The sequence below is a fragment of the Phycodurus eques genome, chromosome 2 (genome assembly GCF_024500275.1).
Source record: "Phycodurus eques isolate BA_2022a chromosome 2, UOR_Pequ_1.1, whole genome shotgun sequence".
Taxonomy (NCBI): Eukaryota; Metazoa; Chordata; class Actinopteri; order Syngnathiformes; family Syngnathidae; genus Phycodurus; species Phycodurus eques.
In genome coordinates, this window is record NC_084526.1 from 3280147 (window position 1) to 3294090 (window position 13944).

Sequence of the window (13944 nt, forward strand, 5' to 3'; positions counted from 1 at the left end):
GGACGATCGCAACACTTTGTTTCTGTGTCTCCTTTAAAAAAAAAAAAAAAAAAAGCAGCAAACAAGCGAAGCTAGATATCTCGAGAAGCGAGAACCTCTATCTGGACATGCAGATTTATAAAAATAAAGATAGATTAAGTTGTAACAAAAATTTCTGTACTAATTCAGCAATGAATTGTTAAATGGAGCCCGCATGCTTAAGCAACACCTCTACGAAAGTAGCTCTGCAGCTGGGTCCACAGCTATGAGGAGAAACCTAGATCCGTCAGCGCCTTGTAGCAAGCCGGCGAGGCGACGTGCCTCCGCGGGGGCCACGTTGGTGGGGGCAACTTTCTCAGATTTATTAAGGCATTACATGTACATCCAAAATAAATAATTGCATCATTGCTCAACCGATTTTCACCAGGTTTACTTTTTCGTCAACGCCAAAGCGTGTGCTAGCAATACAGAACATGAAAAATAGCCCAAGAATATTTTCCATGTGGAAGGTTATATTCCCAATTCTCTTGTTGAGAATGCAAAGTCTTGTGTGCAACCACATGCAGTGCAATGTGCAGGCACCCATGCAATTTTTATTTCGTTTTTCTTTGCCATCCACAGAACTGGAATGCGCTGACACTGTGCCCTTCCTAGCTTGGCGTCGCCATAGACACGCAGTGCAAAGGGGCGTGTCGTATTTCTCGTTGCTATCCATGGCTGGGTCATTGCATTACACAAAAAGCCACCAATTGTTGACATGGAGCATGGCGTCAGAGTCAAGGTCATGAGGTGAGAGATGCTTATTTGTGACTTGTGATTTGATGAAACTCTGAAAGTATTCCACACTCTCGGGTTTGCAATAGACGACAACGCGGTTCTTCTGCCACTGATGAATTTATTGTCTTCACGTTGTGACATCGTCATCGACATCCCTGTTTTATTTTATAGATAAGCAAACATACACTTTTCCTGCTTCTCACAAAGAGTCCGTTTCTTCACAGTCTATTTATAACATCATAGAACACTGCTATTCTCAGCACACTTGTGCCTCTTGACCACATCGCTACGAGAAAATGTCTTAAGAAAAACTGACCATGTGAACTGTTACTCCCCAGTGTGTGTTCTTGTGTGCCTTGTTAAATATCTCTTCAGAGTGAATCTTTTACTACAAATTGAGCAGGCAAATGGTTTATCTCCAGAGTGTGTTATTGTGTGTCTTATTAAATCTGTCTTCAGAGTGAATCCTTTGAAACAAACTAAGCATATATAAGGCTTTTCTCCAGTGTGTGTTTTTGTATGCCTTGTTAAATCTGCCTTCATAGTGAATCTTGTGCTACAAACTGAGCAAGCAAAAGGTTTTTCTCCAGTGTGCGCTCTCGTGTGCCGTGTCAACTCTGTCTTCACAGTGAATCTTTTATCGCAAATTGAGCAGACAAAGGGTTTCTCACCAGTGTGTTTTCTTGTGTGTGTTGTCAAACTGCATCTTTGAGTGAATCGTTTACCACAAACTGAGCATGAAAATGGCTTTTCTCCAGTGTGTGATCTTGTGTGCCTTAATAAATCTGTCTTCAGAGTGAATCTTTTACTACAAACCGAGCAGGCAAAAAGTTTCTCTCCCGTGTGAGTTTTTGAGTGCGTTCTTAAATGTCCCTTGAGAGAGAATCTTTTACCACAAACTAAGCATGAAAATGGTTTCTCACCAGTGTGTGATCTTGTGTGTCTTATCAAATCTGTCATCCGAATGAATCTTTTACAACAAACTGGGCAAACAAAAGGTTTCTCCGCAGTGTGACTTCTTGTGTGTGCTCTTAAGCTGCTTTTCCCAGAGAATCTTTGACCACAAAATGTACATGGAAAAAGTGTCTCCCCAGTGTGAGATATTGCGTGCCTTCTTAAAATTCTCTTTTCAGAGAATCTTTGACCACAAACTGAGCAGGCAAAAGGTTTCTCTCCAGTGTGCGTGATTGCGTGCCTGCTTAAATTTCCTTTTTCTGAGAACCTTTGACCGCAAATTGAGCAGGCAAAAGGTTTCTCCCCAGTGTGCGTTCGTATGTGCCTTGTTAAACTTTTCTTTACAGAGAAACTTTTACTACAAACTGAGCAGGCAAAAGGTTTATCCCCAGTGTGCGTTCGTGTGTGCCTTATTAAATCGGTTTTCAGAGTAAATTTCTTACCACAAACTAAGCAGGCAAAAAGTTTCTCTCCAGTGTGTGTTCTTGTGTGTACTTTCAAACCCCACTTTGAACAAAATGTTTTCCCACACTGCAAGCATTTCCGCTCCGTGTTGTCAGCGTGACATGTCATATCACCTTTCGAGTGTTCATCTTCATCAGTTTCAGTAGAGTGTGACGTTATGTCATCGCAATCTGATAGTGGAGCAAAGATGCTATCTGCTTGTGTTTCTTCTCCACAGTGGTCTCCGTCCCCTTCTGTTGTCATGTGTTGATTTGAGCTGCTGCTTGGAGGCGCCGCCCCTCTTTTCTCCTCACATTGACCTTGGTCTTCATCATGTTCAATCTTCACAAAGACACCAGTATGTTGAAACTTGGTGATATCAGTCTCCTCCTCTTCCTCCTTAATTTGGGGGGGCTTTGGCTCCTTTTCCTCTTTTACATGGGTGGGATCTGGCTCCTCATCCTGTTTTATGTGAGGGTACTCTTGCTTCTGTTGCACAGGACAAGGACATGTTTCACTGATGTCTGCAGGACACAAGAAGGCAAACACGGTTTGGTATAGTTTAATCTCATGCTGTGGCTTTAATATGTATTATTGTTTATACAGTGGTACCTCGGTTCCGTGACGGAGCTTGTAACTCAAATTAGTCTTATACATTTTCTCTGTTGAAACAAATTTATATGAGAATGTTTTCCTGCTCCCCAAAATAAAACATTTTTGGGTTATTGTTGGATATATTGTAGAAGTTATCATTTATTTGCTTAGCTTGCATTAGTATTATGGACAATTTTTAGAAAGAAAGATGTCTCGCCTTCAAGAAGATGACTCAGCAGGAATCATCTGAGAGAAGGACGTGGCCGGGACGTGGCAGGTGTTGGTGCCATGTTTTCACCTTGAAACCCTCCCCTTAGTGTGTTGTGTCTTGTAAACTTAGAAACCTCCCTATTTTCAAATAAATGCAGGAGCGACGGGAGAGATTGTTTAGAGCGTGTTGAGAGGCTGTAATCCTGAACAATCTCCCATGCGCCCTCCTCATGAGAAAAAGAAACCAGCGTCTTCATTCCTTTTGTGTCTATTTTTTATAATGTTGGGCAAGATAAATCCAACAGTTATGTTTTTAGTAAACATTGGATTGCACGGCATGGTAAAATAAACATTTCAAAACATCAAAGAGAATAAACCTCAGGTGGGATGATGTAGCGGTCTTCTTTCACGAGGGATTTCAACGGTGGATTGTTTTTTAAACAACAAGATTTTTTACTATCACTATTTTCACTCGTTACTGTCTAATATATATATATATATATATATATATATATATACATAATATGTCAATATAGGCAAAAATTACTCCACTGGAATACATAGAAGTTCAATGAGGAGATGTCATCGACTCCTGCTCGTTATGTGTGAGGTTGACATGTCTAAAATGTGGGTGGGCAAAAATCTGTCTGAAAATCAAATATTTAATCAGAAAGTGAGCCTAAAATTCATATCCAAGTCAAACCAGGTGAGCCAACGATACTGTATATAGTAATATATGTGTTAGATTTATTTATTTAAAAAAAAGTGTGTAAAAAGTATGCATAGCCCTTTAAGTGGTTTACATTTTGTGACCTTCAAAATCACAAACTCGAATGTATTTTGTTGGGATTTTATGTGATGGACCAACACAAAATAAGCACACAATTGTGAAGTGGAATGCAAATGATATAGGTTTTTCAAGTTTTTAAGCGAATATTTTTTTCTGAAAAGTGTGGTGTGCATTTGTATCGCTCTCTTATCCTCTCATGCCGCTAAACACAATCCAGTGCCATCAATTGCCTTCAGAAAGTCACGTGTCCTGCAGTTTCAAACCCGCAAATTGTCTTTTCCTTGACAGACGTTCAATGTTCGCGCTGTGATTAATATTATATATATTCACTTATATATTTGTTTTAGGTTAAGCAGCATACAAACCTGCTATGTGTAACACATCTCGAGGCTGCTTGAAACCAGCGTCCAATTGTTGACCTTGTCGCTCGTTCACCTCTTTTGTGCCCGAAAGTTCCTCCTCGTACTTTTCTTCTTTCACATTTTTTGCACTCATTTCCCCCCACACGATGACGGTCACACTGGATCTCTGCAGAGCACGTGTTGTTAACAAAGGCGTACGCGTCTGTTAGCGGCCAGCAACCTAAACTAAGCTAGGCTAGGCTAGCCCGAGAAGCTTTTGACGTGCACCGTGACGAATTTATCCGGACACGAAGATTATTGCATGTATTATTCTGGTAAAATAAGGATTGCCGTGCTGTGTCGAGGTTTCACTACGTTCTTTTCAATTGCTAATTCAATAAGACGATGTGTTTAGTAAAGCTCCTGCGGTTACACAAACCGTACACGCAGCTGCGTTGGAGATTATACGGCAACACCAGTTGGACAAACTACATTTTTGTCTAACTTGAGCTGAGGGCAAAAGTGTGTGCTGAAAGAGCACATTTGAGTTTTACAACAGACGCAAGGGCCAGGCCATGCGTTGATGTTAATTTTTAAATGTGTGTATTGTATTTGGTGTACAATGTACAGTTTTCAAGCACTGTTATCAGGGGCGTCATAAGGTTTTTAGGCCTTAGCCCAAGACGTGAACGAACATATCGTGTGCTAGGACAAATGTTCACAAACAGTAAATACTGAGAAATTGCTCTTCCGCGGTTTTTTTGGACAGATTTAACAAACCACAGCAAAGCAAATTTATTTATGTCGCGCATTTCATACACACGGTACCTCAATGTGCTTTACACGATTAAAAGCATTTAAAAACAAATGGAAAAAAATATTATAAACATTTAAAACAAAGAGAAAAACAGTCAAATAAAATACAAATACAATTAAAACAGCGTACAGTGCAATAAATATCCCTTTAAATGTGGAAATGCTCTAAAAAGCATGAGAAAAAAGAAGAGTTTTTAACCTTTTTCCGTACAGCTACAGGACGCTAACGTAAATCTGTTGCGCAGACCCTTAATTGGTAGACAAACGTAGTTTGTCCGAGTGGAGTTGCCGTACAAGTTCAGCCGCAGACATACTTCTTCCGTATACGTGTTGTTTAACCACAAGGCACAGAAAACACTTGACTGTTACTGGATTAGTAGTGAACGTACTGAAGCCCCGTCGCAGTACGTCACGCAAATACTTCATTGAATGAAGTAAAACAACATTCATGAAGTTTTCGTATCCGTATCCCGTCTCGCTGAAAGTTGAGGCTTCACGGGCTAGCTTAGTTTAGCTAGGATTGGTAGGCTAACAAACAGACGCGTTTTGTCATCGACGTCGTCGCAAAGCAGGAAAAAAAAGCGGTAAACTGTTGTGCGTATCGTGTGAAAACGTGCGCAGGAATGACAAAAGAGAAGAACGGAAGACAAGGTCGACTACTCGACGCAGTTTTCAAGCAGACTCCAGTTGCGGTGCACAACAGAGCAGGTTTGTTCACGTTTTCAAAGTATCTCCGTCTTTATTTGTTTTTAATGAAATCCTCATGACTATATAATGACGACGACGATTGCCGGAATTACTTCAAACGTGACATAAAACAGGAACAATAAGAGTGTATTAAGGAAATTTAGGGTTCTATCGTGGACGGAATCTATAAACGTGTCACATCGAGGAACATTTTGATCTTTGTCAGAACCACAGAAAATCGAAACCGAATTTAACAGTTCAAAAACGGAATTTCCCAACAGTGTGAAAAATGGCGGCCGTTTTTCTGGCTGTCTATTAATACAAAAAAAGAATTGGTGTTCATACACGCTTACAGCTGAAAACATGTTTACATACACAATGGAAAAATACAAGCATTTTTTTTCTCTCCGTCTGTCATGAAATCAGACTACAAAACGTTTCCTGTTTTACGTCAATTAGGATTTCCATTTTTAGTTTTTCTAATTCATCTTTATTTTTTTTTCCATTCGTCTGGCTCGCTTGATAACCCTACGTATAAACATACTATGTATGAACAGTAAAACAAAGTCGCAACATGAGGCTTGACTTAAAACAAAACCATGTGTGTCTTCTTGCGCTCTGCAGACGTCAGTGAAGAATCTCGTCGTGCTGAGCAGCAGGAGCCAGAGTCTCCTCGGGTTAAGGGGGAAAAAGAGCCCTCCGACATTAAAGAGGAAGACGAGCCAGAGACCACCGACATTAAGAAGGAAGAGGAGCCTGTGACCACTCAAATTAAAGAGGAAGAGGAGCCAGGGCCCTCCCACATTAAAGACGAAGAGCACGAGGCTGATATCACCAACTTTCCATTGACTGTCATTGTCAAGAGCGAAGATGAAGAAGAAGAAGAAGAAGAAGAAGGTGATGGAGACCACTGTGGAGGATCACAAGCAGACAGCCTCTCTCAACTATCAGATGGTGACGACATAACGTCACACTCACCTGACACGGATAATCATGATGATGAACACTCTAAAGATGATATGACATGTCACACTGAGTGCTGGAAATGCTCTGAGTGTGGCAAAACCTATATTTCAAAGTATACTTTGAAAGTACACATGAGACTACACACTGGGGAGAAACAGTTTGCCTGCTCAGTTTGTGGTAAACGCTTCAATATGAAGACCGATCTAATAAGGCACACAAGAACACACACTGGAGAGAAACCTTTTGTCTGCTTAGTTTGCGGTCGGAGATTCTCTTTCAACGTAAGTTTAATAAGGCACACAAGGACTACACACTGGGGAAAAACCGTTTGCTTGCTCAGTTTGCGGTAAACGATTCTCTGTAAGTGGACATTTAAAAGAACATGCAAGAACGCACACTGGCGAAAAGCCTTTTGCTTGCCCACTGTGCGGGCAAAGATTCTCTGTAAAAGCAAGTTTAATTAAGCATACAAAAACACATACCGAAGGGAAGTCTTTTGTCTGCTCGGTTTGTGGTCAAAAATTCTCTCTAAAGGAAAGTTTAATTCAGCATACAAGGACACACTCGGGTGAGAAACCTTTTGCCTGCTCAGTTTGCGGTCAAAGATTCACTCTGAAGGCAGATTCGGCGAGGCACGCAAGAATACACACTGGGGAGAAACAGTTTTCATGCTCAGTTTGCGGTAAAAGATTTGCTCAGAAGGGACATTTAGGAAGACACAATAGAACGCACACTGGTGAGAAACCATTCAGTTGCAATGTGTGTGATAAAAGATTCTCTCGTAAAGACAATGTGAAGAAACACAAGTGTGCTGGTAGAGAGGAGCAGCAGTAAATGAAGCTTTTCATATATAGACTGTGAAGCAACGGACTCTTTGTGGTAAACTATAAAAGTGTACCCTATATGTACAGTAAGACTGAAGAAATTAAAAGTCTATTATCAGTGATAATGTTCAGTATCTTCTTTATTATAGTTGACCAAAAAAAATATGAAACAATGAAAACTAAAACATTTTTTCTAAACATAACAAAATCAAAGTTTTTTAAAAATTTTTTTTAAAGATAACTAACAGCAGAATTTATTTAATACATATGCTTTTGGGGTTGATTTTAAATGCATATTTTTTTAAATGCATATTTTAAGTGTCATCACATTGCTGTATCTTTTTATTTCTTTTGTCAGAGGTTTGAGAGTGTTGGGATTTTATTTTCCATTTTAAACCCACTTAGTTTTTATATTCTGAAACGAACAATACTAATTTTGGTCAATAGGTGGCAGTAAAAGACCACAGTTCAGCCTGGGTCGCCTGACGCTGTAGCTACGGCCCATGCGCGCGGCCATTTCCTGGAAACTGAGATGATTCCATTAAAAAAAACATGAGATGTAATTAGGCGCTTCATTAAATAAAAAAAATAGATTAAGTAACTGAATTTCAAGACATATATTTAAAAAAGCAATTATCTCGTCATAAACGGGCCAGTCCGTCTGGTTTTACTAGCAAACGTGGCCATTGAGCATTAGTTTGTCCAAGTGGTGTTTCCGTATCGCTGCATATTGCAAATCCGTGCGAATTTACTTCCACGTAGGGGTTGCGTAACAACACGCGCCTCACTTAAGACTTGGACCTGAATTAATACTAAACGTACTGAATTCTCGACACAGTGCGACCCAGCACTACTTTACCGCAGTACAATATCAGCCATTCAATCTTCTTGCCCGCATAAACACGTCTCGGTGCGAGTGGAAGCTTCTCGAGCTAGCTTAGCTTAGCTTGCGAGCTGCTAACAAAGAGAGGCCTTTGTTAGCAACACGTCGCTCAGCGGAGATCAAGTGTGGAAATGTGTGCAAAAAGTGTGAAAGAAGAAGAGTACGAGAGGGAAGTTTGCGGGACAAAAGAGGAGAACGAGCGACGACGTCAGTCATCGGACGCTGCTTTCAAGCCGCCGCGAGTTGGGTTATTACGCGGAGCAGGTTTGTTCACGTCTTGTCGCTCTCTTTCACATCAACACAGACAGAGGCTGTTCTTTGGAAAGAGGTTGAAAGTGCAGCATAGTGCCCTTGGAAGATCTCTTGAAAGCTCAACAGTTAGACACAGGAACTTTAAACATGAAAGCATGAGTAGTTATGTTTAAAAATATGATATTAGTGTTATATAGGCTTCTTTTGAACACTCCACAAGTGGGTGCGACAATAGAGAAATGTGGGTTGCCATGGTGACAAACGTTGCGAACCAATGATCAAGAATATTTGCTACATTAGTAGCCGTGTACCATGTTCAGTTGAAATAGATAATTGAATCAAATGTCTTGTAAATTTGACACAGCATAGAGAAGAGCGTTGCGAACAAGTGGAGGTGAATCGGTGCATCGACAACGAATCGATTATGAATCGACAGCTATTTTAATAATCGATTGATCGCTTCGAGCCACTGTTTAACTTAAAATTGTCCAAACCCTCTTTCACCCGCTCAATAGTAAATATTTTTGGATTTCTGCAGTCCTCCATGTAAGCAGACTGGTTGTCTTTTGTGTTTAAGCAAGATAAGATATTTGCAAACATCAGCTTTTACTCAACAATGATCAACATTTTCAACAATTTTCTGACACATTGGAAACCAAACCAGTCACTGAATCATATTTAATTCATGGGAAAAAATTAATAGTCACTTTAAATAATCGTTATTTGCCACGGTCATGGGCGCAGATGGCAGCCGGTTAAAATCCGGTACATTGACAATTCAATAAGCAGATTTCAGAGGACTTTTGTTTTGAAATACACCACCAGATGTGTCTCAACCTTCTTTTGCTGGAGTCCTGGGGTGGTCTACTCTAGTGTCCCCCAAAACCGGACTTGTCTTGCAATACCAGCCGCACAGTGCGTGATGCTGGCCGACCTGAGTGGACCACACCATTGTTGCGTCCAATCCAGCCGTTCGCGTACATTTTGGCCACAAGCAGTGAGTTTGATGATGTAACCAAATTTGCTTGGCTGGGCCGTGATAGGTCGAGAGGCTGAGGGTGGATCTCAGTTCTCTTCCTAGCTTCTCCCTTCATTGCAGCGTGGTTTTCTCCCGGATTTTTTTCTATCAAACATTTTATCAAATGTGATTTCTTTTGATATCGATCACATGTCTATCACGATACATATTGATATTGATTCATGCTTTAAAATTTGGGAGGGTTTCGTTCCTCTTTAAAGCCTCTAGTTGCTGGAGTGTATCCCACGAGTCCTCACAAAGTTTTTGACAGTCAATCAAAAGTGTACACAATTTCACAAAATATGTTTCCAGGTTCTGTAATACCGGTCCTGAAAAGGCATGGTATTGTATCACAGTGCTTTTTCGTACCGGTATACCATGCAACCCTATGCTCGAACCTCATAGTTATACATTTTCCTGATAAACTTTGCTAAAAACATATAAACAACAACACACATCATAGAAGTCAAAATATGAGACTTCAATTAACCAAACCTTGTTTGTTTGTTTTTTTTCTGAATCCGACTCAACTTTATAGGCCATGTACTGTATGTTAAAATACCCAAGGAATTTGTCTCAGGTGGTTGGAGTCACTCTGGTACGACAACAAACAGCCACGATGACAAAATACACCTTTAGTGACTAGTAATGCGATAATCTGATACAGTGACAATTGTGCAAATTGTGCGGAGTCCTCGAGTACGTACGTGGCCAGTAATCAACAACAGTTATGCAAAGTGCGTTTCTTCTTGTGTCCTGCAGACATCAGAGAAGAAGTTCTTCGTTCAAAGCAGCAGGAGCCAGAGCCCAAGCACATTAAAGTGGAAGAGCAGCACACTGATATCACCGACTTTCCATTGATGGGTGTCATTGTGAAGAGTGAAGATGATGAAGACCAAGGTCAGAGGTCACAGCTGCATCCAAGTCAAAGTCGGGAAAGATGGCCAGAGCCTCCGGGCAACAGCCCAAGTCCAAACGTCACAGAAGTGAATGGGGACCACTCTGGAGGATCACAATCAGACAGCCTCTTAGCTCCGCTCTCAGATAGTGATGACATAATTTCACACTCTCCTGACACTGATGAGGATGAACACTTCAAAGGTGATATGGAATGTCACACTGAAAACAAACGCTGGAAGTGTTTTCAATGTGGGAAAGCCTTTGGTTCCAAGTATAAATTGAAAGTACACATGAGAACACACACGGGAGAGAAACCTTTTGCCTGCTCAGTGTGTGGTAAAAGCTTCTGTATAAAAGATAGTTTAATAAGGCATGCAAGAATACACACTGGGGAGAGACCTTTTGTCTGCTCATTCTGTGGTAAAAGCTTCTATATAAATGATAGTTTAATAAGGCACACAAAAATACACATTGGTGAGAAACCTTTTACCTGTTCAGTTTGTGGTAAAAGATTCTTACTGAAGGCACATTTAAAAACACATAAAAGAACTCACACTGGGGAAAAACCTTTTGCCTGTTTAGTATGTGGAAAAACATTCTCCAGAACAGAACATTTAAGAGCACACACAAAAACGCACACCGGGGAAAAACCTTTTCCCTGCTCAGTTTGTGGTAAAAGGTTTGCTGAAAAAGGAGGATTGAACAGACACAATAAAACACACACTGGAGAGAAACCTTTGATGGGTTCATTCTGCACTTATACTTCCGGATCGGAAAGTCTTTGCCATAAGCAGCAGGAGCGTAGCTCCCGGGTGGAGCAACAGGCGCCAAAAACCCCGCACATTAAAAAGCAAAAAGAACCAGATCCCACTCACATTAAAAAGGAAGAGCTGCAGACAAATTTCACAAATTTTCAAACGACTAGTATGATTGTGAAGAGTGAAGATGATGAAGACCAACCTCAGAGGTCACTGCTTCACCCTGGTCAAAGTAGGGAATTTAAAGGGGTGGAGCCTCCAGGCAGTAGCTCAAGCCAACATATGACAACAGAAGGTGATGGGGACCACTGTAGACGATCGCAAGCAGACAACCTGTTAGCTCCGCTATCAGATAGTGACGGCATAACGTCACACTCTCCTGATACTGATGATGAACACGCTAAAGGTGACAAGACATTTCACACAGAAAAAAAACGCTGGGAATGTTGTCAGTGTCAGAAAACCTTTGCTGCCAAGTACAATTTGAATGTACACATGAGAACACACACGGGAGAGAAACCTTTTTCCTGTTCATTATGTGGGAAAAGATTCTATCATAAGGGACATTTTAGTAGACACTCAAGAATGCACACTGGTGAGAAACCTTTTGCATGCTCAGTTTGCGGTAAAAGATTTTCTGTAATGGGAAATTTGAAAACACACACACGAATGCACACTGGGGAGAAACCTTTTGTCTGCTTGGTGTGTGGTAAAAGTTTCTATATAAAGGACAGTTTAAGAAGGCACGCGCGAATACACACTGGAGAGAAACCTTTTGCCTGTTCAGTTTGTGGTAAAAGATTCTTACTTAAGGCACATTTAAACACACACACAAGAATTCACACTGGGGAGAAAGCTTTTGCTTGCGCAATCTGTGGTAAAACATTCTCTAGAACAGGTCAATTGAGAACACACACTAAAACCCACAATGGAGAGAAACCTATTACTTCATTCTGCAATTTCAGTTCTGGATTGGAAGAGTTATGTCTTGAGCAGGGGCAAGAGCCCCCCTACATTAAGGAGGAAGAAGAGCCAGAGCCCCTGCCCATTAAAGAGGCAGAGAAGGCGCAGGATATCACCAAGTTGCCATTGACTGCCATCACTGAGAAGAGTGAGGATGACGACGAAAACTCTAAAGATGATATAACATGTCACGCTGACAACAAAAATGGGAAATCTCAATGGGACCACATTTTTGCTGCCAAGACAGATCAGAGAAAACACGTGATTGTCCACACGTACAGTAGAAGACTGCAGGAAAAGATTTGCTCAGAAGGGACATTTGAACATTCGCCAACACAGAAACACACGCTGGCAATAAACCTTTTACCTGCTCAGTCCACAACTAAAGTTTCTGGGGGGTATTCCAGAAAAGAGGTTCAACAAATGTAAACCCTGAACTCTTGTCTCAAATAGGAAAATCTGAGTATGCAGTTCCAGAACAGCTGATTGGGATAAGTTCAGCTAACTCATAGTGTGTTCACCTTGGGTGGATCTCATGCAGTGGCGGTAACTGGTGGACTTTCTGACGTCTGCAGTTGCACGGGGTGGCATGGTTGGGGATGGCGGCAACAAGCTGTGAAATGGAACTGCGTGACATATCTGTAAAATATGTACATATGATAATAACTTAAGCCGAACAAGTATGCTGTAATAGAACCACAATAGATGGCAAGCGAGGAGAGACACGCTTGGAAATGGGAATTAAAGGTGAATCCACAATACATTACAAAGTCATCATAGGCATTAGTATGGGGAACTTGCGCCCCCTGGTGGAGACGCCATCTGGACTGGTGAATTGCTCTCACACTTCCTTATCACTGTCGATCAATATTTATTTCAAGTTTTACGTCACATTGTACCTCTGTGTGTTTTTTTTTCCCATTGAGTGAGAGATTCGAAATGTCCGTTTGTAGACATACGTCATATTCGTTAATTATGCATTATCCGTACAAATAAAGGACGAAATATATATAATAGCGTTGTTGTATTTTTTTTATTTTGGTTTTATTGCATGAGCTTGACATTTTATAATCTTAGTCTGAGCCAGTTCACAGCTGGGACAAGACTCAGTTAGTTTTTTAAGTACAGATATTATTGTGCGCGCGTTGTACATTTCTGACATTTCTATTTCCTATAAGAAATCTGAGAAAGTTGATTTAGCTTTCTCTCATTTGTCTCCTTAGGTGCCCTTTTTTCACTCAGATATGGTTGGCAGTTCATCATGATGAAATCAGCATCAGGCTACAAAAGGAGAGATTGATTGTTAAGCTCTGACTGCACACTTAAATGAAATGCAGCGAAAACAAAATGCAACAGAACAGGTGGACAGTGTAAGAACAAGATAGTTCATTTTTAGCTTTGTCGCGTGTCTTTTGGCGTAGTCCTGTAAATATATGACGCCAATAAAGGTGAAAAGCGTATCAGATCGAGTGATGAGGCTGAAACTTGAAATTGAGCGTGTTATGTATCATGTGATTAGTGGCTATGCCCCTCAGGTAGGATTTGACCGAGAGGTGTAAGAGAAATGCTGGAAGGAGCTCGACGAAGTAGTTCTGAGCGTCCCAGACAGAGAGAGAGTCGTGATTGGTGCAGATTGTAATGGACATGTTGGTGAAGGAAATATGTGTGATGAAGAAGTGATGGGTAAGTACGGCATCCAGGAAAGGAACTCTGAGGGACAGATGGTGGTAGACTTTGCAAAAAGGAGGCAAATGGCTGTCGTGAACACTTTTTTCCAGAAGAGGCAGG

The 13944-nt window shown here is 40.9% G+C and overlaps 3 protein-coding genes across 3 annotated transcripts; 2 read left to right on the forward strand and 1 right to left on the reverse strand.

The window, feature by feature from the left end:
* Positions 1–275: 275 nt before the first annotated feature.
* Positions 276–4544, reverse strand: LOC133417546 (gastrula zinc finger protein XlCGF57.1-like). The gene is made up of 2 exons (XM_061705297.1): positions 4114–4544; positions 276–2678 (listed from the first exon to the last, which is right to left on the reverse strand). Exons 1-2 carry the CDS (start codon positions 4241–4243, stop codon positions 1084–1086), a joined length of 1725 nt encoding a protein of 574 aa, XP_061561281.1. The 5' UTR covers positions 4244–4544; the 3' UTR covers positions 276–1083.
* A 689-nt stretch (positions 4545–5233) lies between these two features.
* LOC133418290 (zinc finger protein 37-like) lies at positions 5234–6948 on the forward strand. Its single transcript, XM_061706840.1, has 2 exons — positions 5234–5613; positions 6217–6948. The coding sequence occupies exons 1-2, from the start codon at positions 5529–5531 to the stop codon at positions 6906–6908; spliced, it is 777 nt and encodes a 258-aa protein (XP_061562824.1). The 5' UTR covers positions 5234–5528; the 3' UTR covers positions 6909–6948.
* Positions 6949–8132: 1184 nt separating this feature from the next.
* LOC133417323 (zinc finger protein 431-like) lies at positions 8133–13194 on the forward strand. The gene is made up of 2 exons (XM_061705007.1): positions 8133–8529; positions 10298–13194. Exons 1-2 carry the CDS (start codon positions 8397–8399, stop codon positions 12583–12585), a joined length of 2421 nt encoding a protein of 806 aa, XP_061560991.1. The 5' UTR covers positions 8133–8396; the 3' UTR covers positions 12586–13194.
* The last annotated feature ends 750 nt before the right edge of the window (positions 13195–13944 follow it).

Coding starts and splice junctions, on each gene's coding strand:
- LOC133417546 (XM_061705297.1), bottom strand. CDS start 4,243: ATGAGTGCAAAAAATGTGAAAGAAGAAAAGTACGAGGAGGAACTTTCG. Junction 2,679..4,113: donor AGATGTGTTACACATAGCAG/GTTTGTATGCTG, acceptor TGTGTCCTGCAG/ACATCAGTGAAACATGTCCT.
- LOC133418290 (XM_061706840.1), top strand. CDS start 5,529: ATGACAAAAGAGAAGAACGGAAGACAAGGTCGACTACTCGACGCAGTT. Junction 5,614..6,216: donor TGCGGTGCACAACAGAGCAG/GTTTGTTCACGT, acceptor TGCGCTCTGCAG/ACGTCAGTGAAGAATCTCGT.
- LOC133417323 (XM_061705007.1), top strand. CDS start 8,397: ATGTGTGCAAAAAGTGTGAAAGAAGAAGAGTACGAGAGGGAAGTTTGC. Junction 8,530..10,297: donor TGGGTTATTACGCGGAGCAG/GTTTGTTCACGT, acceptor TGTGTCCTGCAG/ACATCAGAGAAGAAGTTCTT.